This window comes from Macaca thibetana, chromosome 7 (genome assembly GCF_024542745.1).
Source record: "Macaca thibetana thibetana isolate TM-01 chromosome 7, ASM2454274v1, whole genome shotgun sequence".
Lineage (NCBI taxonomy): Eukaryota > Metazoa > Chordata > Mammalia > Primates > Cercopithecidae > Macaca > Macaca thibetana.
In genome coordinates, this window is record NC_065584.1 from 142,975,460 (window position 1) to 143,002,883 (window position 27,424).

At 35.5% G+C, this 27,424-nt stretch overlaps 1 protein-coding gene across 1 annotated transcript in view; it reads right to left on the reverse strand.

Moving 5' to 3' along the window:
* ADAM10 (ADAM metallopeptidase domain 10) overlaps nucleotides 1-27,424 on the reverse strand; it is a 159,415-nt gene that overhangs the window by 35,492 nt on the left and 96,499 nt on the right. The window contains exons 6-9 of the mRNA XM_050796813.1: nucleotides 14,026-14,175; nucleotides 11,879-11,971; nucleotides 8,754-8,937; nucleotides 1,168-1,331 (exon numbers count right to left, since the gene is read on the reverse strand). Of these exons, the coding sequence (XP_050652770.1) occupies nucleotides 1,168-1,331; nucleotides 8,754-8,937; nucleotides 11,879-11,971; nucleotides 14,026-14,175 (591 nt within the window). The remainder of the gene's footprint in view (nucleotides 1-1,167; nucleotides 1,332-8,753; nucleotides 8,938-11,878; nucleotides 11,972-14,025; nucleotides 14,176-27,424) is intronic.

Consider the following 27,424-nt stretch of genomic DNA (forward strand, 5'->3'; position numbering starts at 1 on the left):
ACTTTCAAAAATCATAAAAACTTGCACTTTTGCAAGTGATAAGGTGAAAGTAAAATGAATTTCTATACAGTTCTCAAGTGTACATTTCCAAAATGTTATCTTTAATAAGCTCTACCAAAATCACAAAGAGAGAATATCATTCAGTATTAAATATTTCTGTGTTGTACTGATATTTAAGATCACTTAAAAAATCAATATAATGGACTGGGTATTAGATAATACCAAAGATTGTTGTTAATTTTGTTAGGTATAATAACCACATTGTGGTTATATTAGAAAATGTCTATTTTTTCAGGAATATATGCTGAAATATGTAAGGATAAACAGAGTTCCTTTAAATGGCAAAGAAAAAGAAAGAAATACAGATAGAAGTTATGGCAAAATCTTCACAATTATTGGCTCTGAATTAGGGGTTGACAAAGTAGCCAGCAGCCTGTTTTTATATGGCTTAACTAAGAATGGCTTTTCCACATTTAACAAATTGTAAAAGCAACAAAGACCGTACAACAGAAACCAAACGCTGCCCCTGAAGCCTAAAATGTTTACTAGCAGGCCCTTTACAGAAAATGTTTGCTGATCCTTTTTCTAAATCATGGCCATGTAAGGCTTTGTTGCACTATTTGCTCTACTTTTGAGTATATTAGAATTTTCTCATAATAAAAGATTTTAAAATATCAATCTCATTCCACAGTAGATAAAAGACTTTAAAATATCAATCTCATTCCACAGTAAAGATTTTTAAATATCTCATTCCCTAAAAATGCTTTAACAGAAACAAAACAAAAAAAAATTTCTCACAATTTGCTGAATATTCAAAATGTACTTTTAAACAATGAATAATGATTCTCATTCAAAAGATATTTGAGTACATTAGGTACTAGGCATTGTTCTAGGGCCAGGAGATACAGATATTATTTTGTCTGAATAAGCCAGATGAAATTCCTTGCCTTCACAGAATTCTGGCATTGTTATGCTTACTTTTCTTATTTTAATCACAAACATTCTATCTTCCTCCCTTTCAGTATGGTCAAATTCATTACCGTGCTCTGACATAAAAAGTAAACACTCGTAAGTACATTTGTTTTCACTGTAAATGTAAAATAAATCACTCAACACAAAACTCAGACTAATAAGTATTTTTTAAGCTAATAATTAGACAATACTTACTGGGGATCCAAAGTTGTGTCCAACTTCATGAGCAAAAGTAATGTGAGAGACTTTGGGAGGTACATGAGACCCATAGTTCTGAACAGTAATAATTCCAGTGTTTAAGGACTTCTTCTTACCATCTGAATAGAGTTTACTTTTTTCACATATTCCTCCAGAGCTTCCTAATCCAGAACAAAAAAAATGGTTAAGTTAGCATCTATTTCCCCTTATCCCCTAAAAAGGTAATATATGCTATATTAAATGAAAACATTTTATATTTTAATCTAAAATAGAACTGGTACTCAAACGTATCACATACGCGAAAGTTTCTTTGGTCCAAGACTAAGAAGTCACTTCAAATAAAAGTTTTAATGACACTCATAAAGAAACTTCCAGGACTGAGTACACAATCTTCACAAAATGTTCTTCATAATCAAAATGTCCCCCAAATTTTGTTCCCATTAATTTAGGAAAACAAATATTTACATTTCCTTTCAATTTGAATATATCAATATTTACACTGAGTCAAAGTGTACTTCCTCTCATCTTTTAAAAAGAAATCTTATGATTTTAAGTTAAATGAAAGTTGAACAAAATATCCTCAAGAAGATTCTGAGAAAGTCACTTCTACAAAAAGCAGTGAGGCACATGAGTACATGTCCTGAGATACAACATACAATGTATTTGTAAAAAAAGAAAATAATTATGTCAAGAAAGTTAAAAAAAAAAAAAAAGAGGGGGTGGAGGAAAGAAGGAAAAAGAGAATACGGGTGGGAAGGAAGGAAGAGATAGAAAGCAAATGCGGCAAAAGGTTAATGATTGATTAATCTATCAAGAATTCACCATTGCTCAGCGCAGTGGCTCATGCCTGTAATCTCAGCACTTCGGGAGGCCGAGGCAGGTGGATCACTTGAGGTCAGGACTTTGAGAGCAGCCTGGCCAACATGGTGAAACCCCATCTCTACTAAAAATACAAAAATTAGCTGCGTGTGGTGTTGCACACCTGTAATCCCAGCTACTCGGGCAGGAGAACTGCCTGAACCCGGGAGGTGGAAGTTGCAGTGAGCTGAGATTGTGCCACGGCACTCCAGCCTGGGTGACACAGTGGGACTCTGTCTTAAAAAAAAAAAAAAAAAAAAAAAAAAAGGAAGAAGAAGAATTTCACCATACTATTCTTGCAACCTTTCCGCAGGCTTGAAATTTTCAAAATAAATTTAAAAACTGAATTATGATTGTTACAATACGTCTTTAGGGCACTATAAAAATTTAAAAGAAAAGCCATATTTCCACTTAAATATTTTTATCATTTTGTACTTCATCTGTTCATTAACAGTGACTTTAGAATTTAATAGCAAAATGACAGTGCTCTCACAGCTAAAATCAATTATGAGAAACTGGAAAAATAATAATAGGAAAATCAGAAAATGTCTGGTCAATTCATGCCTTTATATAGACATTATATTGGTAAGATCATATTTTCTTTTAATTAACTTTATTATTAAGATTTTCAGTGAGAAGTTATTTAGTTTATATTTATACTTAAAAGTTTTTTCCCTATTTGATTTTTAAACGAAATACAATCAAATGGATAAGGGTATTAAGATAACTGCTCAAATTAGCTTTCTATACACAAGTTACAACAAAGTTACTAAACTGTTTTTTAAAAAAAAAGTCTAATATTGCTTCTCCTCCCCTTCCCATTCTGCCCCGCTTCAAAAACAAGTCTAATATTTAGAATCACTAATAAAGCATGTAATAGAACGCAATTCAAAATAGGTCTGCAAGAAGGTATTATACTATGACTGTTGCCTTGCTCCCCTTAAATATAAGAAAACTATATGGCAACAAAACACAAATTTGAATTACTGTTACTATATAATTCAGAAAGCTGAAATGAAAACTGTGTTTCAAAGAAAAGTAAACTAAAAGACTGAGTCATATGCAAATTTAACCCAGCAAGGGGTTGAGAACCTTTATGATATTCAAAATTTACTACCTTTTCTACATTGACAACTGAGTAGAGAGAAAATACCAAATAATTTGTCAGTATTTACTATATTTTCCTAAGCTAGTTCTACTTTTGGAGCTGAGTCCTGAGGAACACATCATTATTTCTGGAAACCAGAAAATATATAAGTATTCTGTATATAATTATTATTGTACACACAGCATAGTTTTAAACAAATAGTAAATTAATATCCTGCCTTAGTGAAGATTTGTCACGTGCATATTGGTCCAATGCAGTACTGTCAAACTTGAATTAAGCATAGAAGACTCCACACTTCAAATCTTTTATCAGTTAAAAAAAAAAAAAAGGTAAATAGGCATATTTTTAAATCTCTGATAATATACATTTTTATGCACTTTTAGGGTCTGGTTAATTTAAGAGAAGAGTATACATAAATTAGAATATACTATTCTGAAATATAGTAATTTATATATTGCTTCTTAAAAACTGTTTTTGGTCTTTATGATTATTGCTTATATGAAAGTTTAAAATAGCCGGGCACAGTGGTTTACCCCTGTAATCCCAACACTTTGGGAGGCCGCAGCAGGCGGATCACCTGAGATCAGGAGTTGGAGACCAGCATAGCCAACATGTTGAAACCCCATCTCTACTAAAATTACAAAAATTAGCCAGGCGAAGTGGTACATGCATGTAATCTCAGCTACTCCGGAGGCTGAGGCAGGGGAATCACCTGCACCCGGGAGGTGGAGGTTGCAATGAGCAGAGATCATGCCACTGCACTCAAGCCTGGACAACAGAGCGAGACTCTGTCTCAATCAATCAATCAATCAGTCGATCAATGGAAGTTTAATATTTGTTGCAGGCTAACAGCATATGTTGGAGAAACTTAATTATACAGGAAGAAATAAAATACTATTTGTAACTCTGAAAGTTATGGTTTAATTTTTTAAATACTGCAACTAGTTTTGATATGCCAGAAAACTCAGTAATGAGGTATTACATATACCCACAGCTAAACCATTAACTCAAACTCAATTGCTACATATTTTAAATTTAAGATTTTATTATACATATATTCATCACTGACAAATATAAGTTGTGAATAACAATGAGAAGGGTGAAATGTTTTAAATTCAGGTCAAAAGTAATTATTGATGAATGAGTCAATAAGCAACAAAGAAGTATAATGACAATTTTCTATCTGCAGGATAGTTTGAGAGCTAAAGTCAGAGTATCCGTCCTAAACTTCAAAACAGACCAACTCCACCCCACTCCCCCAAAAAAAAGTCTTAGAAAAAAATACAAGAGTAATATGATACCTTGACATATTCCATAAATACAGTTTTGATGTGAGGAGGCCAAAAACTAATAGTAACATGCTGATCATACAATACTAATCTGAGCAGTAATTCTGGACCAGACCATAGTACTACTCCCAGAAGTGTTACTAGGAAATGTGAGAGCACAGTCATTTGGCTTTCAAGTCTGGAGAGCACTACTCACATGTAATGGGTAGGGATCAAAGATGTTAAATATACAAGGGGTCCAGACAAGCACAAAATGCCAACAGAAAGTGTTCTATTGCAATATTCTAATGATGTAATTTTCCCAACATTTGAAATTATACTTTTAAACTATGGGTTAGGAATAAGCTGTGGGTTTTCCCGAGAACCCTGTGTTAAGTTCTCTACGCTCTCAAATTTTAATATGTAATATCAAACTAAAACATCGAATCTAAAAAAACAGAAGAGACTATTTCTACCAAATGAAATGCCTCAAAAAATGTTCTTCACAAATAGAGGAGTACTAAAGGTTTCAGGACTAACTACAGAGATGAATTCCAAAGCCAGCCTCATTCAATGATCAGGCCGAACCGAGACTCTGTTCATTCAGTTAACTGATAAGACCTATAGGTAGAAACATGAAGACTCAAAGGAAGAGCAAAGATAGAACTACAATGAAAAAAATAAACAACCAGAAGAAAAATTATTTTCCTGAATTTACAGACAGAGAAAAGACAAGAATCCTGTCTCCCACCTCTCAATCCATTGCTCTTCCCATTATGCCATGACAATTACCCAAAATTGTATCAAAATATTATAGCTTAGTATGATTTTATAACTATTCTCTCTCAAGAAAGAAGAAAACATATTCCATCAATATATAACCTCTACTAAGAAGCAGAAAACATTTCAGCTGCTTATTTGAAACATCTAAGAAAAGGCTAGGATGTTAGTGTGTGTGTGTGTGTAGATTTTATTTATACACATATAAAATACCTAGTAATATAATTACCAAATGAACTGAATCTGGAGTCAAAAGGTCCAGATTCCAGATCCTGTTCCACCTCTAGCTGTGTGATATTAGGTTGGTCACAAAGTTTCTGAACACAAGTTTCCCCATCTGTAGAGGGGAGACAATAATACCTACACCTCATAAAGGTATTGAAATAATCAAGACTAAATATATAACATTCCCTGTTTTAGAAAAAAATTAAGTCAAATATGAAACTCAGTTCAGCTAGTAGTAAGGGCAAAGACAAGTGAAGAAGAAAGCTGGCAACGTTATTTCAGGGCAGATAACCTACACTAGAAAAAGCTGGACCAAAGGAACAAAGATCCCTTTTCTTTCCCACTCTGGTCTCTATTCTTCTGTGCCTGCCTAGCCCCTCCCCAGCAGCTCTTAGAAGATGGCTTCCAAGCCAGGCGCGGTGGCTCACGCCTGTAATCCCAGCACTTTGGGAGGCCGAGGCAGGCGGATTACGAGGTCAGGAGATCGAGATCACAGTGAAACCCCGTCTCTACTAAAAATACAAAAAATTAGCCAGGCGCGGTGGTGGGCGCCTGTAGTCCCAGCTACTCGGGAGGCTGAGCCAGGAGAATGGCGTGAACCCGGGAGGTGGAGCTTGCAGTGAGCCGAGATCGCGCCACTGCACTCCAGCCTGGGCAACAGAACTAGACTCTTGTCTCAAAAAAAAAAAAAAAAAAAAAAAAAAAAAAAAAGAAGATGGCTTCCAAGAGCTGAAGTTAGGGGTTTAACATAGAGTAATCGAAGCAGACATCTAACGTCTGAAATAAAGAGAGATAATAATATAAAAGGAAAAAAGGCAGAGGCGGGGAAAATGGGGATAGAAGGTTAATAACAGGAGTCTCAGTTTTCTATTTTGGTTGCCAATCACCATATTTTTGCTCATGAAGTACACAGGAAGTATCTTGTTTCACCTTTATGAAGACCCTAATAATGAAAATACAGAGGCGGGCGGATCACGAGGTCAGGAGATCGAGACCATCCTGGCTAACATGGGGAAACCCTGTCTCTACTAAAACTACAAAAAATTAGCCTGGCACGGTGGTGGGTGCCTGTAGTTCCAGCTACTCACGAGGCTGAGGCAGGAGAATGGTGTGAACCCAGGAAGTGGAGCTTGCAGTGAGTGGAGATCATACCACTGCACTCCAGCCTGGGTGACAGAGCAAGACTGTCTCAAAAAAAAAAAAAAAAAAAGACAGAAAAGAAAATACAAGTAACATGCCCCACCATTTTCAATCCAAAACTCTGCCCAACTCGGGAAAATGAGCAGCATCACAAATGGTGATCCAATTATCACAAACAATGAGACATAAACACTGAGTGTCCCCAAAACCCATAACTACAGTTTAATCATGAGGAAAACATCAGACAGATTCCAAATAGAGGACCATTCTAAAATGTACCTGACCAGTACTCCCCCAAACTGTCAGGGGAGGGAGGATGGAGATTTGAGAATATCTAATCTGTTCAATTTTTTGTAAATCTAAAACTGTTCTAAAAAATAAAGCCTACTTTAAAAAAAAATAAGTAGCTGAATCTAAAGATGTGAGAATATCTGAAGATTTAGGAAGAATTTTACCAAATTCCCACAGAATCATTACATCCTTAAATACAATAGTCTATAACTGAAAATGCAAAATGGCAGGAAGTTTTTAGTTTTAAGATCAAACTCACTTACCCAGGAGGCATTTTGTGAGCAAGCTTTAGAGACAACAATATTAATGTAGTGCTTCTCAAACTTCAGTGTGCATCAGAATCACTTTGAGAATTTGTTCCAACTAAGACTGCTGGGCTCCACACCTATAGTTTCTGATTCAAGAGACCCGGGTACGGCCTAAGAACTTATATTTCTAACAAGTTCCTAGGTGATGATGATGGTGCTAGTCCATGGATCACACTTTGAGAACCACTCATTTGAGACTTCAGAACTACCGTATTAATGGATATATACAAATAAAATCATATGAGACCCTGAGTTTTTAATAGTACTTACTAATGAATAGGGAGAAGAAATCACAAACTTTGTGATAAAATCATCCAAACATTGAAGGGGCAAAGAGATTTCAGAGTATAGAAGTTTTACACATGAAAAATCACAGGAAAGAGTGAGCTGTACAATCTGCTGACCAATCCAAGTAACAAAAAAAGCACAGATTATCATAAAAGACAAATATCCAAAAGTACTACACTATTAATATGCAGCCCATGACATAAACTTGTACTTTAAAATGACATCATGAAATTGAGTACACTTTAAAACATAGAAGAAAAACAAAGAAGCTATGGCAATTGTAAAAATATTGACTTAAAATAATGACTTTTAAAAAAGGAGAAAAATATAAATTAAGGAAAATAAAGAACTACTTAAGATCTTAAAATATACAAAACAAATCAAAGAATAAACTAATAAGAATAGGAATACAAAAGTTTCTATTACTCTGGATAAAGCAGAAGTTGTTTTTTTTTTTAAAAACATAGAAATGAATTATCAGAAGGAGAATTTGTTGTATATAGCTCAGAAGATAATATACTATTGATTAAACTCTACTTGGCACAATTTATATTCAAAGAGCCTGGGGTCCTTTCCACTCATCTTTCAATTAATAAATTTGGATTTCTAAACTAGGAAACTGAATTTATACAGTAAATCACAGCTCCTCCACGACACTCCACCCCCACTGTAATGGGAAGGGTATTGTCCCATCCCAACATTATCAATGACAATAGCTTTCATAGCTAAGGCAGAAACTCAGCAGAGTATGAACCCAGGTGATGATGTCAATGGAGCTGTGGGTACCAGGGACTTCCTGCCTACATCTCTTTCATGCAGTGCTTCCCTTTTATTCGAATAAAGGCTAGAAATAAAATAATAAAGGTAGGCTTTCTTTTCTTTCTACTTGCCACTCTTGATGAGGATTTCTCTGCTCTTTATCTCACTACAGAAGAGAGAGCAAGACTCAGTTTTCCTCTTTTCATTCTAAGTACCCTATTTTGGGGAAATATATAACATTTATTAACTTTATTGTGGAAAAATAAAATTTCCCTTTGGGTTTCAGAATTACCACTTTTTCTCACAAAATTATTTATTTCATTTGGTCTATTCAAATGTCAGGAATCAGGATATTTCCCTATATGCATTTCAAAATGAAAAGCTCCTTCATCTATTATGCCTTTTCCATTATGCTTATGAGTCTTGCCTAACTCAAGTAGCATAAATTAAGATATTGTAAGGCATCACTTTCTCCTATAATTTGAAAATTCAACATTCCCTGAAAACTCCTCTTTGTTTCAAGTAGTAAGTTAAGACATATTTAATATGATAAACTACCTGAAGGTGCTCCAACCCAAGCCAGACCAAGTACGCCATCATCAAAATCTCGGTCTGTGAAGACATAGGCCAAACAGTAGTCATCATGATTCTGCTCAGAATTCAGTTCCAGAAACTTCTCCACACCAATATTTGGGAAACGGAAAGGATTTGTAGGGTCCTTCTCATCAGCAGTTGTATTGATCTAAAATTCAAAACAATAATTTAGTAAGTAATTAATGTTAGCAGAGCTTTAGTGTAAATGTCTGCTCACCTTCTTCTGCATATACCTGGACAATATGCTCCCATGGAAATCAGGCCTGAATTAAGGCTTCTAAGGTTGTTCCCACTGCCCACATCCCTGAGCTGATCACAGAAGGCAAAACAATAAAAACAAATAAAAAAGAAAGGCTAGGTAGGGAAATTAAAATTGAAGATGTTATACTTCTGAGCAAGTATTCACCAGATTCCTGAACACTGAACACTTGGGAAGAAAAAACAAGTTTTGCTTTCAGAAGCTCAGTAAAGGAAGTATAGTTTCTCAAATTTAATTATCTGAACAAGTCTCCTTTAGTCCTAATCTCCTACATATGGTGACACCTACAAGGATATAAAACCCTGTACTTTAGCTAATTACTAGAATATAAAATAGGTATCAAACCCAAGACTGTCAGTTCAGCAGACAAATCATTTTCCTGGTTTTCCTTGCCTAGAGAGTCACATGGGCCAAACCAAACTAACTGCAAATTTATTTTTTTTTTCCTGATTGTGGGCAAGAATTTTGCTTTCTAATTCAAATTCACTTCTTTTACTATTTCAAACTGAGTTATTTCAGAATGTTTCTTTTGACACTTAGCTACTATACTCCTACCACAGGTTCCTCCTTCGGAATCTGAATAATCTGTTCCAATACCAGACTTCTATTAAACAAAAGCTTTTATTTATTAGCCCCTGCATCCTTTCAGAGACCTGTCTGTCTCCTATGAAGTCCTAGAACAATTTGGCTTTCCCCAGGTAAGCTAAGACATTACAATATGAAAGTAAATGTTTTTACTGAAAGGCAAACCTCAGTCTATTTGAAAATGTTGGCAATAAGAGGATCACATAATGGTTGATACAACAAGAATTACAGGTCTCTTTATGACCCGTACTCTCCAGTAAAACCAAGAGGCTCAGAAGCAGGAAGGCAAAAACACCATTGAGGGCAACTGCTTAAGAATAGATTTTAGAACATCTGGTTTATCTATTAACAATTAACCAAAAACAATCAGTTACAGCCATTTAACACTAAAAAAATTCAAAAGCAAACACACTGTATTTTACAGATACTCCATGCTTGAAGACATGCTGTAGATGGCTTTCTCCCACTAAATATAAAAACAAAATTTTCTAGTAATTTTCTAATACTGGATATAAATAAAAATGGCATCTAAGGCCAGGCACGGTGGCTCATACCTGTAATCCCAGCACTTTGGGAGGCCAAGGCGGGCGGATCACCTGAGGTCAGGAGTTCAAGACCAGCCTGGCCAACATGATGAAACCCTGTATCTACAAAAATACAAAATTAGCCAGGCATGATGGCGGGTGCCTGTAATCCCTGTAATCCCAGCTACTTGGGAGGCTAAGGTGGGAGAATCGCTTGAAACTGGAAGGCAGAGGCTGCAGTGAGCCAAGACTGCGCCATTGAACTCCAGCTTGGGTGACAGAGTGATACTCCTTCTCGAAAAAAAAAGAAAAAATTGCATCTAAATTGTAATTACCTATTATTTAAATGGCTTATTAATATTTGCTGACAGAATATAAATTTTAAATTAATAGGTTGTGAACAAACTTCAACAGATAAAACTTTACTAAAGTTTTAATAAGAGTTAAGGTCTAAAAACAACCAACTACCACATTATTTACTTATACACATGCATTTCTTCATAATACAAATCATTTTCCTCAAAGGGCATCACTAAAATGTGTTGAGGTGTTCTCTACTTTTCATTACTTGCATTTTATTGCTCTGCCTACTAAACAGCAACACTTAATACTTCTTATCATTGTTACTTGCTCATTTAAGGATTTATATTGCTCACAGAATACATGAAAGCAATTAATTATGAACAATTCTTATACTGTAAATCAGTAAATCATATTTCACCTTAAGAAAATTCAATTTAAGATTTAATCATACTACTTCTAAATTTAAGGACTACCTACAGCTATGTGGCTGAATGTATATACTAAAATTTTCTAGTATAGACATTTTATCTAACCATATTTGAAGAAAACTAGGAAAGCATAAATATTAAGGAACCCTGCGGCAAATACTTTTGTGAAAGGATGATTTTTTTAAGTTCGGTTGTTTATTTAGTATATAAATACTGTTTCTTAAAAAGCTATACATATATATTTAGAATATTCAGAAATTTTTTGAAAAAATAGCCTAAATTTGTCAGTAATTTATTTATTTACCTGTAATTTATAACATTAAAACTAATACTATGTGACCCTATGGCTCTGGATCAGCTTTTCTCAAAATGCCTAAAGTATTTTGGAATCTGTTCATGTTAATATATTTTTTCTAAAAAAAAGTTTCATGGTCAAAAATTTAGAAAAATATGGGTTTCTTTCCTGAAGACTTCTCAAAACTTGATATATGTTACTGTGAGTTGTGAATTTTCAAGAAGATTATAGTATTAAGGGTTTTTCCAACTTCCAATTTTATTTAAACACTGTATTTATCCTCTTTTTCCCCTAGAACACCAAATGGAACACACAGTGAAAAATATTGCACAAAGCAAATTTTAGGAAACTGAGGGATAATGTTAGGGGGAAAAAGTCAAGTACTATATCCGTAGTTATTGAAGAGTCAGAGCTTTCTTAATAATATGTTAATCAGACAGACTGAAAACACACTTTACCTCTATTGTAGTCCGGATTAAGACCTTATACATTTAATTCTTAAATCATAAACCCAAGTATCTGTGTGTGTGTACATGTGTAAACGCCAGGAGTAAAAAACTGCATCAACAGATACAATTTAATTTAAATTATTTAATTCATAAAGATAAAATTAAAAGCAAGCTTTTTTGTGTGTGTGTAAACATGGTCTGGATTGTTGCACTTTTTAAGTGTTTTTAACTATTTAAGTTCCTTACTCTTATGCGTTTCACCATGAAACTGATGTTACGGATCCCGGAGAAGTCTGTGGTCTGGTAAATTGTATCAATCGCTTTAACATGACTGGATATCTATGATTTAAAAAACAGAACATTTTAGAGGCAATGTTGAAAGATGAAAAAGATTATAAATTTCCATTTTCAAAATCAATAATTATTCATGTCCCACCACATTCACATTTTAAAATGTCAACATTATATACTGGACAGAAACATGAAAAAGATTAGTGAGTTGCGCTGACAGGGGAGATTCTATTTTATTTTCCAGACTCCTCTGGCCAACAACAAACATGCCCACTTGTTTTTTTGTTTCTTTTTTTGGAGACAGAGTCTTGCTCTGTTGCCCAGGCTAGAGTGCAGTGCTGCAATCTTGGCTCACTGCAACCTCTGCCTCCCAGATTCAAGTGATCCCCCTGCCTCAGCCTCCCAAATAGCTGGGATTACAGGCGCCTACCACCATGCCCAGCTAATTTTTGTATTTTTAGTAGAGACAGGTTTTACTATGTTGCCCAGTCTGGTCTCGAACTCCTGACCTCAAGTGATCCACCCACCTCGGCCTCCCAAAGTGCTGGCATTACAGGCATGAGTCACCACAACCGGCCCAAACATACACTCTTGTTTCAGTCACATAAAAGTTTTGTTTCCTCAATCCAATCCTACAATGTCACACGTTCATTCCTTTTCACGTACATCCTATGCCTGGAATATCTTTCTCTATTTATCCTTCGGACTCAGCTCAAACATTTTTATAAGAACTTCCCTGACAGTTCAGAACACACAGTCATTCCCTGACTTTAATCCTTCTATTGCTGCGCTAGTACACATTCTGTAAGCTTTGTTGACCACTTTCTATATTCTTGGCACTGTTTTAGGCAATGGGGATATAGTGGTGAACAAAATACAGAAGGTCCCTATAAATTTACAGAGGCTTACTTTAGTAGGGGAAGAAAAGAGGGAGATAATACAAATATAATAAATATACATTCAGATTTTGCTAAATTCTACAAGGAGATAAACGATGATAAACCCAAAAGCATCCGTTTACCTAGCTGACCCCCAACTAAACTTTCTAGCTTCTAAACCACTCTGTAGACAACCTTCCTAACTTCATTTACAAAAAATACTCTTGCTACGATTTGTGTAAAAACATATATATATACTCTCAAAGTTATTTTCAAAGAAACTGTAAAAACATAAAACAAGATGGTCAAGTAAAAGCATTAACAATAATCACTTCAAAGGTAGCCCAGGCTGCCAAACACTGCTAATGAAATTCCTAGCTGTGCTCATAGGGCTCATTATAAATTCATGCTATTTTTGTCTTGAAATGTATTTCTTCCTTGGTAAATCCTAGAAAATCTCCTACCTCATTAACTATTACGTTTTTCCTCACTAGCTTCTCTTCCTCAACCTATTCACCATATACAGATAGCTCCAATTTCTTCTCCTTTGGTTTCATTCTTTCCACATTCAATCTCTCAAGGCAACCCTTCCCTCAAGCTCTAGTTTCACATTTTCAAAATCCTAAGGGAAGAACCACCCAGCTTTTACACATGTTTAAAAATAAGTTCATCCTCACCACCAAAATGAATCATTTATACTAGTGGTACCTCCATCTTATCCATTTCAAATCCTTTCAGTCAAAAGTTCATTCATCAAATTCTTACTGGGTACCTTCAACACGAAGGACATTTTGAAGGGTACCCGCAAAATACTTATACTTTAATGAGGGTTGAGAAGACACAAGTGCAAATAATAATGTAACTAAGAAAGTGCTACATACAGTAAAAATACAGAATATAATTAAATACTTCCAGTTGGAAGGATTCCTCCATCTTTCCGTCCTTTAAGACCACAAATGAAAATTCAACTCCCTTTCCAAAGCTAAACTTCAGTGTCATCATCTCCTTCAGGAAATCATTGTCTTACCCCTGTCTTTTGACACTAAAATATCCCAACTCGTCTTTCAGTTATCCATGTACTTATCTTACACATTTTATCACGTCACAACTGAAAATGCATACTTTTTCCCAAAAAGAGAATATACTAACTTAAATTTTTAAAGGAAAGAAAAGGTATTATAAAACAATACGGGGACTACTAAAACAGTGCATAATCAGAAATACCTGAGCAATCACAGCTTCTCGTGTTCCGTAATATTTAAAAAACAAATGATCAGTCTGAATATAAAGCTGACAAGTATTTTTTTCAGCTGAAGTTGTACGTTTTTTCCTCAGGAGTTCTGGACCATTAGCAGCATGTTCTTCTTGAGGTATCTATACATCAAAAAGAGTCATTTTTGATAATTAGCATGCTTTAATACTATCATTTTATCTAATTAAGAATACATACTATAAACAATTTCTTACTCTGCTTTATATAACACCATAGGTATTTCTGCTGTCATTAAAAGTTCCTAAAATCACTTTGTCTCATAACCTTCTCCATATAGATAATTTACTATCTATTCAAGGAACTCCTTAACTTTTAAACATTTTCTTTTTTTTTTTTTTTTTTTTTTTTTTGAGACGGAGTCTTGCTCTGTCGCCCAGGCTGGAGTGCAGTGGCCAGATCTCAGCTCACTGCAAGCTCCGCCTCCCGGGTCCACGCCATTCTCCTGCCTCAGCCTCCCGAGTAGCTGGGACTACAGGCGCCCGCCACCTCGCCCGGCTAGTTTTTGTATTTCTTAGTAGAGACGGGGTTTCACCGTGTTAGCCAGGATGGTCTCAATCTCCTGACCTCATGATCCGCCCATCTCGGTCTCCCAAAGTGCTGGGATTACAGGCTTGAGCCACCGCGCCCGGCCTAAACATTTTCAAAACATATATTTTAGTATGTATTCATTTAAATCTAAAGCGAGTTGTGTAATAGCTTATAATACTTTGATATCTTCTCTACCTCACATCTAATACCCATCTACCATCCAGTTCTGTCAAGTTTATCTCTTAAATACCTAAGGTATCTACCCATTATCTCTGGCTCCACCACTCTAGCCCAAGCTACCATTACTTCTTATCTAGAATACTGTAGTAAAATCAATTTAATCAACCAATAGCCACTAATGGCCTTAGATCTCTTCTCCATACTGCAATCTTTTCAAACTGCAAATTTGAATATGTCATCCACCTCAATAATGTATTTCAATGACTTCCTATTGCTCTAAAGATTAAGCCCAATCTTCTTTACATGCTCCCCCAAATATCAACATTGCACAGCCTCTACTTAACTATGCAGCTTTTCTCATTCCATATTACTTCACAAAGAAACCCTGTTATGTTACCCAACTCTAGCTGTCTGTGGTACAGCTATACACGCTTTCTTTCCAATCCTCCAACACACAGTCTATCTCCTGCCACAGTCTTTGCACATGCTGACACTACCTATTCTGATCTTGTTAATGGCTTCCTTCTTCCTTTAGACTTCGAGAAGGTCAATTTATCCATTATACCACTCCACAGAACCATATACCAATGTCTCTTACATAGTGCAACCTTACATTTATTTGTGGGATTATTTAATTTCTGTCCACATCCCACATCACCCACTAGAATGTAAGTTCTGGAAAGAAGAAATTATCTCTGTTTGATCCTCACTGTAATGCTACCACCTAACAAAGACTTGGCAGCAAAAAGTACACACTATTTTTTTTTTTTTTTTTTTTTTTTTTGAGACAAGCGTCTCACTCTGTCGCCCAGGCTGGAGTGCAGTGGCGCGATCTTGGCTCACTGCAAGCTCCGCCTCCCGGGTTCACGCCATTCTCCCGTCTCTGCCTCAGGAGTAGCTGGGACTACAGGTGCCCGCCACCACGCCTGGCTAATTTTGTTTTCGAATTTTTAGAAGAGACAGGGTTTCACCATGTTAGCCAGGATGGTCTCGATCTCCTGACCTCATGATCCGCCCTCCTTGGCCTCCCAAAGTGCTAGGATTACAGGCATGAGCCACCGCACCCACCAAGTATTTCTTTTGAGAGTCTCGCTCTGTTACCCAGGCTGGACTGCAGTGGCATGATCACAGCTCAATGCAGCCTTAAACTCCTGGGCTCAAACAATCCTCCCGCCTAAACTTCCCAAGTAGCTGGGACTATAAGCATGTATCACCACGCCTGGCTAATTTTTTTTATAGAGACAGAGGTCTTCCTATGTTGCCCAGGCTGGTCATGAGCTCCCGGTCTCAAGTAATCCTCCTGTCTCAGCTCTCCGAAGTACTGGGATTATAGGCATGAGCCACTATGCCTGGCCTCAATAAGTATTTCTTCAAAGAATTACCACTGCTGTTGAATCCAAAGAGTCAAACATATGTAAACACCTAAAAGGATCACCTTAAATATTTTTGATGGCACAGTAATATAGAACCCAAATTGAATTTTAAATCACAATTTCTTCTTTCTTGACATTTCCTTCTCCCTTAATAATTCCATGTGAACATACACAAAATGAAAAATTTGTATTATATCCCATACACACAAAAAAGCGTAACTATGTGAAATGATAGAAATGTTTATTTGCTTCACTATAGTAACCATTTTGACTATCTACATGTATCTCATAACATCATGTAGTATACCTGATATATACACAATAAAACTCATTTTTAAAACAAGTTGTATTATTCATGGGTACCAATACTACTGAAATAGTGTAACATTTGGGGGAACTGTCCCCAAAGCCTACCTTGAATACTATTCTACTCAGGATTTTCATTTAGATGGTCTCCAGGTCTCAGTTAACACAGTTTGTAAATGACTCAAATACTGAGAAGTATTTCAAATCCACGTATTTGTGAAATGCAGTTAATATTTACAATCATGTCATTCTACACAAAAAGGAATTTATTTTAGCTAATGTTGAAGCTTTATATATGCAAGATTTTCTACTCCAGACCACAAAAACAAACAAACAAACAAAAAAACCTGGATGCTTTAATGTGAAAATCCTATTTAAAGAAAGGTTTTAAATAAGAAATCAGTCTGAAATATGAAAAAGTGCTTTGTAGTATACGGTAAAAATTAATTTAAAATTATCTAACGTGTTCTTTATTCAATACTTCATCTACAAGTTAGCATTTGAGCCTGCAATCTTTTCATCAGGAAAAAAACTACTTTCAGTGTGTCAGATGGTTATATATTACATTTGAAATGTGTTAATTTTACTTTTATCTATTTTTCTGAGCACAGCATCCTAGAGGAGGGTAGTTTCTCTGTTTCAGCATATCCTACTGTCTTTTGGTTTCAACTGTTTCCAATGAGAAATGAGCTGCTATGTTTTCTGTTGCTTTTTTAAGAGTGGTTAAACTTTTTCTCACTGGTTGCTTTTAAGATTATATCTTGGGCTTTCAGACTTCTCAAATAATGTGCTATGGTATTGTTTTCACTGTAAAGTATTTATCCTGTCCTAATTACAGGGCTTAATGAATTTGTTGTTTGATATCTCTCTGTTACATTTGAAAAATTCTCAGCCATTACCTGTCCTTACTTGACTCTCCATTTTCCTCCTTCTAGGACATCAATTACATAATACATATATTAGACTTTCTGAACGTATCATCTATTTCTCTTATGCTCTTTTCTGTATTTTCCATCCTTTTCTTAGCAATTGGCTCTATTTTCTTATATTATCCAAATCTAAATCCATCAAATTCCTAATTTTTGTTGTTATATTTGTCAATTCTAAATTTCCCACCAGTTCTTTTCTTAATTTTCAATTTTCTGCTAAAATTTTAAATTTAGTCTTTATGACTTGAATATATTAAAGTCTGTGTCAGATAATTTTCTTATCCAGGTACCATTTCCTTTGTTGGTTGACTCTCTTGTTCTTCCATCATGTTGTTTTGTTAGTTCATATACTGGTTACACTGAACTGAGTGCCAGGCTATGTATGTGGATAACCACAGATTTAATGTGAGGTTGTGACTGACACCTTTCTCAAAAGATTTACTTTCACTTCTGGTAAGCAGAGTTAGGCTCGGTGCACTAGTAATCCTGCATCACCTTAATCCAATCAGGGACTGAGATGTGGTGTGAAACTTTAATCTCTGTGAGGAGAGGTTGAACATTTTATGATTTATACCTTTACTCTTAGGGAGTAGTCCTTCAAGGTCCCAACCAATAGCTCTTCTGGGCAGATCCTAAACAATATTTTCATCCTCAACCTAATAAATCTGCACAGTTCTACTCTCCCTCTCAGTCTCTCAGCTACCTCCTCAGAAACTCAAAGACACACCAGGAGAAAAGGGAGAACCAAATACCAGGATCACCATTCTAGGTGTATACTTTTTTCTGAGATCTTGGTCCCATACTACTTCACAATCATGTTATCTTTCCAATGCCTTCAAATAAATACATACAAATATACAAAACACATATATGGAGATATACATATACAAATAAAAATAAAATATTTTTATTTTCAGGCCAGGTTGCTTTATATTAGTTGTACTAATCAGTTGTTCTCTACTTAAAAACAATTCTTTATTAATTTTATACTTTGTGAACACATAATATTTTATACAAACTTTATAACTTGCCTTCACTTTAAGATGCCTTTTATTTTTAATATTCATATAGTAAAATATATTCATCTTTTTTATACTGAAAAGTCTTATGTTTTCAAAACGTTTCTCCAGATCAAAATCCAAAATATTTTATAACATCTTTTGTGAAGTGTGTTTTCAAATGTTTTGCCCATTATCTATTAAATTTTTTTATTTTTAAATTTTGTGGGTACATAGTAGGTATATATATTTATGGGGTACATAAGATATATAATACTTTGATACAGTACTGCAACGTGGAAATCACATCATGTTAAATGGTGAGCCCATCCCCTCAAGTATTTATCCTTTTTGTTACAAAAAATACAACTACACTCTTTTAGTTACTTTAAAATGTACAATTTAATTATTATTGACTATAGTTGCCCTGCTGTGCTTTCAAATACTAGGTCTTATTCATTCTTTCCAACATGTTTTTGTGCCCATTAACCATCCCCACTTCCCCCACCACTGCTCTAATACTTATTACACCCTCTAGTAACCATCCTTCTACTCTCTATCTCCATGAGTTCAATTATTTTAATTTTTAGCTCCTACAAATAAGTGAGAATACGTGAAGTTTGTCTTTCTGTGCCTAGCTTATTACACTTAACATAACGACCTCCAGTTCCATCCATGTTGTCACAAATCACAGAATCTAATTCTGTTTTATGGCTAAACAGTACTCCATTGTGTATATGTACCACATTTTCTTTATCCATTCATCTATTAATGGACACTTAGGCTGCTTCCAAATCTTGCCTTTGTGAACAGTGCTGCAACAAACATGGAAGTGCAGCTATCTCTATGATATATCTCTTTGGGTAGATCTGCAGCAGTGCGATTGCTGGATTATGGTAGTTCTATTTTTAGTTTGTTGAGGAACCTCCAAACTATTCTCCATAGTAGTTGTACTAATTTGCATTGCCACCAACAGTGTATGAGGGTTTCCTTTTCCCCACATCCTCACCAGCATTTGTTATTGCCTGTCTTTTGGATAAAAGCATTTTTTACTGGGGTGAGACGATATTTCATTGTAATTTTTATTTGTATTTCTCTGAGGATCAATGACGTTGAGCACCTTTTCATATGCGTGTTTGCCATTTGTATGTCTTTTAGGAAATGTCTCTTCAGATATTTTGGCCATTTTTAAATCAGATTAGATTTTTTTCTATATAGTTATTTCAGCTCCTTATATATTCTGGTTATTAATCCCGTCAGACAAGTAGTTTGCAAATATTTTCTCCCATTCTGTGGGTTGTCTCTTCACTTTGTTAATTGTATCCTTTGCTGAGCCGAAGCTTTTAACTTGATGTGATCCATTTGTCCATTTTTGCTTTGGCTGCCTGTGCTTATGGGGTTTTACTCAATAAATTTTTGTCCACATAAAGTGGGGAGTTTCTTCAATGTTTTCTTGTAGCAGTCTCACAGTTGAGCACTTAAATTTAAGTCTTAATTCATTTTTATTCGATTGTTGTATATGGTGAGAAATAGAGGTTTAGTTTCATTCCTCTGCATACCGATATCCAGTTTTCCCAGCACCATTTATTGAAGAGATTATCTTTACCCCAATGTGTGTTTTTGGCGCCACTGTAAAAAATGCACTGTAGGTGTATCAATTTGTTTCTGAGGTCTCTATTCTGTTCCATGGGTCTATGTGTCTGTTTTCATGCCAGTGCCATGTTGTTCGGTTACTACAGCTCTACAGTATAATCTGAAGTCAGGTAATAGGATTCCTCCAATTTTGTTCTTTTTGCTCAACAGCATTGGTCATTCTGAGTTTCTTCTGGCTCCATAAAACATTTCAAATGGTTTTTTCTATTTCTGTGAAGAATGACAATGGTATTTTGGTAGCAACTGTATTGCTTTTTGTAATATGAACATTTTAACAACACTGATTCTTCCAATATATGAACATAGAATGTCCTTCCATTTTTTTGTGTCCTCTTCGATTTCTTTCATCAGTGTTTTATCCTTTTCATTGTAGAGATCTTTCACTTCTTTGGTTAATTCCTAGGTATGTAACTTTATTTGTGGTTATTGCAAATAGGATTGCTTTTCTTTTTCAGACTGTTGTTGGAAACAACAGTAGAAATGCTACTGATATTTTTATGTTGAATTTGTATCCTGCAACTTTACTGTATTTGTCAGTTCTAATAGTTTTTTGGTGGAGTCTTCAGGTTTTTCCAAATATAAGATTATATCATCTGCAAACAAGGATATTTTGACTTCTTCATTTCCAATCTAGGGGCACTTTATTTCTCTCACTTCTCTGACTGCTCTAGCTAGGACTTCCAGTACTATGTTGAGTAACAGTGGTGAAAGTAGGCATCTTTCTTGTGTTCCCAATCTTACAAAAAAGGCTTTCAGTTTTTGCCCATTCAGTATGATACTAGCTATGGATCTGCTGTATATCACTTTTATTATGTTGAGATACGTACCTTCTATACACAATTTTTTGAGCATTTTTATCATGAAGGGATGTTGAATTTTATCAACTGCTTTTTCAGCATCAGTTGAAATGATCATATAACTTTTGTCCTTCATTCTGTTATGATGTATCACACTGACTGATTTGCATACATTGAACCATTCTTGCATCCCTGGGATAAATCCCACTTAGTCATGATGAATGATCTTTTTAATGAATTGCTGATTCAGTTTGCTAGCATTTTGTTGGTAATTTTTCCATCAATATTCATGAGACATGATGGCCTGCCGTTTTCTTTTTTTGCTGCCTTTATCTGGTTTTGGTATCAGAGTAATACTGGCCTCCTAGAATGAGTTTGAAATTTTCCCTCCTGCTTTATTTTTTGGAATCGTTTCAGTACAATTGGTATTAGTTATACTTTAAATATTTGGTAGAATTCAACAGTGAAGCCCCTGGGTCCCAGGCTTTTCTTTACTGGAAGACTTTTTATTACAGATTCAATTTCATTATTTGTCATTGGTCTGTTCAGGTTTTGAACATCATGGTTCAATCTTGGTAGGTTGTATGTGTCTAAAAATGTATCCATTTCCTCTACATTTTGCAGTTTATTGGCATATAGTTGCTCAATGTACCCACTAATGATCCTTTGAATTTCATCTATACCACTTACAACACGTCTCCTTTTTCATCTCTGATTTTATTTATTTAGGTCTTCTTTTTTTCTTAGTCTGGCTAAAGGTTTATCAATTTTATGATTTCAAAAAACAACTTTTTGTTTCTCTGATCTTTTATATTGTCTTCATTTCTATTTCATTTACTTCTGCTCTGATCTTTATTATTTCTTTTCTTCTACTAATTTTGGGTTTGGTTTGCTCTTGCAAAATGCATCATTAGGGTATTTATTTGAAGTTTTCTTTCTTTCTGGATGCAGGCATTTATAGCTACATAAACTTTCCTCTTAGTAATACTTTTACTGTATCCCATAGGTTTTGGTATGTTGTGTTTTCTTTGTTTTTTTGAGACAGCATCTCCCTCTGTTGCCCAGGCTGCAGTACAGTGGCACAATCTTGCTCACTGCAACCTCCTCCTCCTGGGTTCAAGCAATCCTCCTGTCTCAGCCTCCCAAGGACCTGGGACTAAAGGCATGCACCACCATACCTGGCTACTTTTAAAACTTTTTGTAAAGAAAAGTTCTCACTACAGACCCCAGGCTGGTGTCAAACTCCTGGGCTCAAATGATCATTCCACATCAGCTTGCTAAAGTGCTGGAATGAGCCACCACTCCCAGCCAGTAAGTTGTGTTTCCATTATCAATTCTTTCAAGAAATTTTCCAATTTTCTTTTTAATTTTTTCACTCACCTACTGGTCATTCAGGAGCATATGGTTTACTTTCCATGTAATTGTATAGTTTCAAAGACTCCTTTTGTTATTGATTTCTAGTTTTATTCGAGTGTAGTCAGAGAAGATACCTGATATTATTGCAATTTTTTGAACGTTTGAAGACTTGTTTTATAACCAAACATATGGTCTATTCTTGAGAATGACCCAGGTGCTGAGGAGAAAAAAATGTGTATTCTGTAGCCATTGGATGAAATGGTCTATAAATACCTATTAGGTCCATTTGTTCTATACTGACGATTAAGTCCAATGTTTCTTTGTTGATTTTCTGTCTGGAAGGTCTATCCATTGCTGAAAGTGGGGTATTAAAGTCTTCAGCTATTATTGTATTGAAATATCTCTCTCTTTAGCTCTAATAATATTTGCTTTACATATCTGTGTGTTCCAGTGTTGGGTACATATATGTATTAGGCCATTTTTGCGTTGTTATAAAGAAATAACTGAGACTGAGTAATTTATCAAGAAAAGAGATTTAATTGGCTCATGGTTCTGCAGGCTTTACAGGAAGCATGGTGCTGGCATCTGCTTGGCTTCTAGAGAGGTCTCAGAAAGCTTGTAAGCATGGGCAGAAGGTGAAGGGGGAGCAGGCATATGACACGATGGAAGCAGGAGCAAGCAAGAGTGTCTGTAGGGGGAGGTGCCACACACTTCTAAACCACCAATTCTCACGAGAACTCACTATCACAAAAACAGCACCAAGCCATGGGGGATCTGCCCCCATGATCCAAACACCTCCCACCAGGTCCCACCTCCAGCACTGAGGATTACAATTCAACAGAAGGTTTGAGCAGAGACAAATATCCAAACTATATTAATATATATTTTTACAGTTGTTAAATCCTCTTGCTGAATTGACTCCTTGACATATATATATATATTTTTTTTTTTTTGAGACAGAGTCTTGGTCTGTCACTCAGACTGGAGTGCAGTGGCCCGATCTCAGCTCACTGCAACCTCCATCTCCTGGGTTCAAGTGATTCTCCTCCCTCAGCCTCCCAAGTAGCTGGGATTACAGATGCCCACCACCACACCCAGCTAATTTTTGTATTTTTAATAGAGACAGGACTTCATCATGTTGGCCAGAGTGGTCTTAAACTCCTGGCCTCAGGTGATCTGCCCACCTCAGCCTCCCAAACTGCTAAGATTACAGGCATGAGCTACCAGGCCTGGCCCCTTTTATAATGATATAGTGACCGTCTTTGTCTCTTACAGTTTTTGTCCTGAAATCTATTTTGACTGATACAAGTATAGCTATTCCTGCTCTTCTGGTTTCCACTGGAATGGAATATCTTTTTCCACCATTTTGTTTTCAGTCTATGTGTACCTTTACAGGTAAAATGTGTTTCTTGTATGCAATAGATCACTGGATCTTTGGGGTTTTTTAATCCATTTAGCTACTCTATGTCTTTTGATTAGAGAGTTTGGTGTATTGACATTCAGTGTTATTACTGATAAGTAAAGACTTACTCCTGCTATTTTGTTATTTGTTTCTGGTTGTTTTGTGGCCTTCTCTTCCTTCTTTCCTTCCTGTCTTCCCTCTAGTGAAGCTGATTTTCTCCGGTGGTATGATTTAATTTCTGGCTTTTTATTTTGTGTATCTATCGTATGTTTTTTGATTTGAAGTTACCATGAGGCTTGCAAATACTATCTTACAATCATCATTTTAAACTGATGACAACAGTGATTGCATAAAGAAGCAAAAAGAAGACTAATAAAAACTTTAACTTTGTCCCCCTGCTTTTTAATCTTGTTTCTATTCATGCCTTATTGTAGTGTCTATATCCTGAAAAGTTATTTTTTATCAGTTCATCATTTGGTCTTTCTACTCAAGATATGAGCAATTTATATACAATAACAGATACACAATATTCTGTGTACTTATTATTACCAGTGAGTTTTATATCATCGTATTATTTCTTACTGCTCATTCACATCCTTTTCTTTCTGACTGAAGTACTCTCCTTAGCACTTCTTGTAGGACAAGTCTGGTGTTGATGAAATCTATCCATTTTTGTTTGTCTGGGAAAGTCTTTATTTCTCCTTCGTGTTTGAAGGCTATTTCCCTGAATACACTGCTATAGGATAAAAAATTTTTTCCTTCAGCACTTTAAACACATCATGCCACTCTCTCCTGGCCTGTAAAATTTCCACTGAAAAGTCTGCTGCCAAATCTATTAGAGCTCCACTGTAGGTTATTTGTTTCTTTTTTCTTGCTGCTTTTAGGACCTTTTCTTTATGGCCTTTGCTGGTTTGATTATTAAATGCCTTGAGTTAGTCTTCATTGGGTTAAATCTGCTTAGTGTTTCATAACCTCCTTACACTTTCATGTTCACATCTTTTTCTAGGTTTGAGAAGTTCTCTGGTATTATCCCTTTGAATAAACTTTTTACCCCTATCTCTTTCTCTACCTCCTCTTTAAGGACATGATTCTTACGTTTGCCCTTTTGAGGCTATTTCCTAGATATTATAGGTGTTCTTCATTCTTTTAGAGTATTCCTTTTGCTTTTGTCTCTGACTTTATATTTTCAAAGTTGTCTTTAAGCTCACTAATTCTTTTATCAATTCTGTTACTAAGAGACTCTGATGCATTCTTCAGTACATCAATTGCATTTTTCAACTCTAGAATTTCTGCTTGATTCTTTTTAATTATTTCAATTTGTTTTTTAAATTTATCTGATAGTATTCTGAATTCCTTCTCTGTGTTATCTTGAACTTCTCTGAGTTTCTTCAAAACAGCTATTTTTAATTCTCTGTCTGAAAGGTCACCTATCTATGGATCCATTCTTCAGGATTTGTTCCTAGTGCCTTATTTAGTTTATTTGGTGAAGTCATGTTTTCCTGGATGGTCTGGATGCTTGTGGATGGTGGTTCATGTCTGGGCAATGAGGAGTTATGTATTTACTGTAGTCATCCCAGTCTGGGCTTATTTGTGCCTATCCTTCTTGGAAAGGCTTTCCAGGTGCACTGTCCATTTTTTAATTGGCATTTGTGCTTTTTTTTTTTTTTTAATTGAGTTATAACAGTTCTTTACGTATTCTGGAAAAAAAGCCTTTTATCAGAGATATTGTGGACATTTTCTCAGTCTATGGCTTGTTTTCATATTTTTCTTAACTATGTTTTTTGCAGCAAGGTTTTTCATTTTGATGAAGTCCAGTTTATATGCTTTTCATAGGGAATTTTTGTGCCTTAAGAAATTGTTATCACAAGTCACAAAAATTTCTCCTATGTTTTTCCCTAGTTTTAGTTTTAGCTTTAGCATATAGGTCTACTTTCCATTTTGAGTTAATTTTTGTATAAGGTGTGAAGTATAGGTGAATCTCAATTTTTTTTTCATATGGATATCCAGTTGTTCCAGTACCATTTGTTGAAAAGACTGTTCTTTCCTCTTTTAAATAACCTTGGGACTTTTGCAAAAATCAACTGACCATGTGAACTCTCTATGTTGCTACATTTACCTATATGTTTACCCTTAGGCCAAGATGACCCTATCTTGATTCCTGTAACTTTATACTAAGTCTTAAAAACCAAATACTATTGAATCTTCCATCCTTGTTCTTTTTTGAAAATTGTTTTGTCTATTCTAGGTCTTTTACCTTTCAGTATAACTTTTAGAATCAGTTTGTCAGTTACTAGATAAATGTCCACTGCAAGTCTTGATACTGACTGCACTGAATCTGCAGAACAACTTGGGGAGAAGTGACATACTAACATTGAGGATTCCAACCACAAACAGAGTACATTTCTCAATTTATTTAGATCTTTAATTTTTCTTGGCAATATTTTCTAGTTTTTCATGTACACATCTTGCACATATTTTGTTAAATTTATTCTACATATTTTATATTTTGATGCTGTTTTACTTATTTTTTTCATTTTCTAAATATTCATTGCCAGTATATAGAATACAACTGATTATATCAACTTTTAGTCTATGTCCTTGATAAGTCTGCTTATTGATTCTAGCAACTTTTTCTAGGTATACTCTTGTATTACCTTTAACCACTTCCTTTATAATCTGTATGCCTTTCATTTATTTTTCTTGCCTTATTATGGTGGCTAGGACTTTCAGTACAATGCTGAGTAAAAGTTTCTGTTCCTTGGCTGAGCACAGTGGCTCACACCTGTAATTCTGGCACTTTGGGAGGCCGAGGCGCGCAGATCATGAGGTCAAAAGTTCAAGACCAGCCTGAGCAACATGGTGAAACCCCATCTCTACCAAAAATACACAAAAGTGGTGGATGTGGTGGTACGCATCTGTAATCCCAGCTACTAATCCCAGCTACTCAGGAAGTTGAGGCGGGAGAATCACTTGAACCTGGGAGGTAGAGGTTGCAGTGGGCCAAGATCATGCCACAGCACTCCACCCTGGGTGACAGAGTGAGACTCCGTTTCAAAAAAAAAAAAAAAGCTTTTATTCGTGGTCTCAAAGGAAAAGGACTTAGTCTCTCACTTTTAAGCACGGTATCAGCTGTAGGTTTTTTATAAAAGCTCTTACTAGCCTAAGAAAGCTTCCTTCTATTTTTAGTTTGCCATGTGTTGAGTGTTAAAATTTGGCAATGTTTTTTACTAGTCTACTGAGATTATCAGAGGGGTTTCATCCTTTATTATGTTTATGTGGTGGATTACACAAATTTTCTAATGTTAATTTTGCATTTCTGGTATAAACTTCATTTGAGCATAATGTGTTATTTTTTAACATATTGCTGGATTTCACTTGCTAATATTTTAAGAAATTTTACTTTTACATTCATGAGGAATATTGGCCTGTAGCTTAGTTTTCTTGTAATGTCTCTGTTTGGTATGACTATCAAAGTAACACTGGCCTCATAAAATGTGAAGTTTTCTCCTTATTTACTTTATTTATTTATTTTTGAGGCAGAGTCTCACTCTGTCACGAGTGCAGTGATGCGATCTCAGCTCACTGCAAGCTCCACCTCCCGGGTTCATGCCATTCTCCCACCTCAACCTCCCGAGTAACTGGGACTACAGGTGCCTGCCACCATGCCCAGCTAATTTTGTTTTTGTATTTCTAATAGAGATGGGGTTTCACCTGTGTTAGGAAGGTCTCAATCTTCTGACCTCGTGATCCTGCTGCCTCGGCCTCCCAAACTGCTGGGATTACAGGTGTAAGCCAACACACCCGGCCGTTTTCTCTGTATTTTCTTAA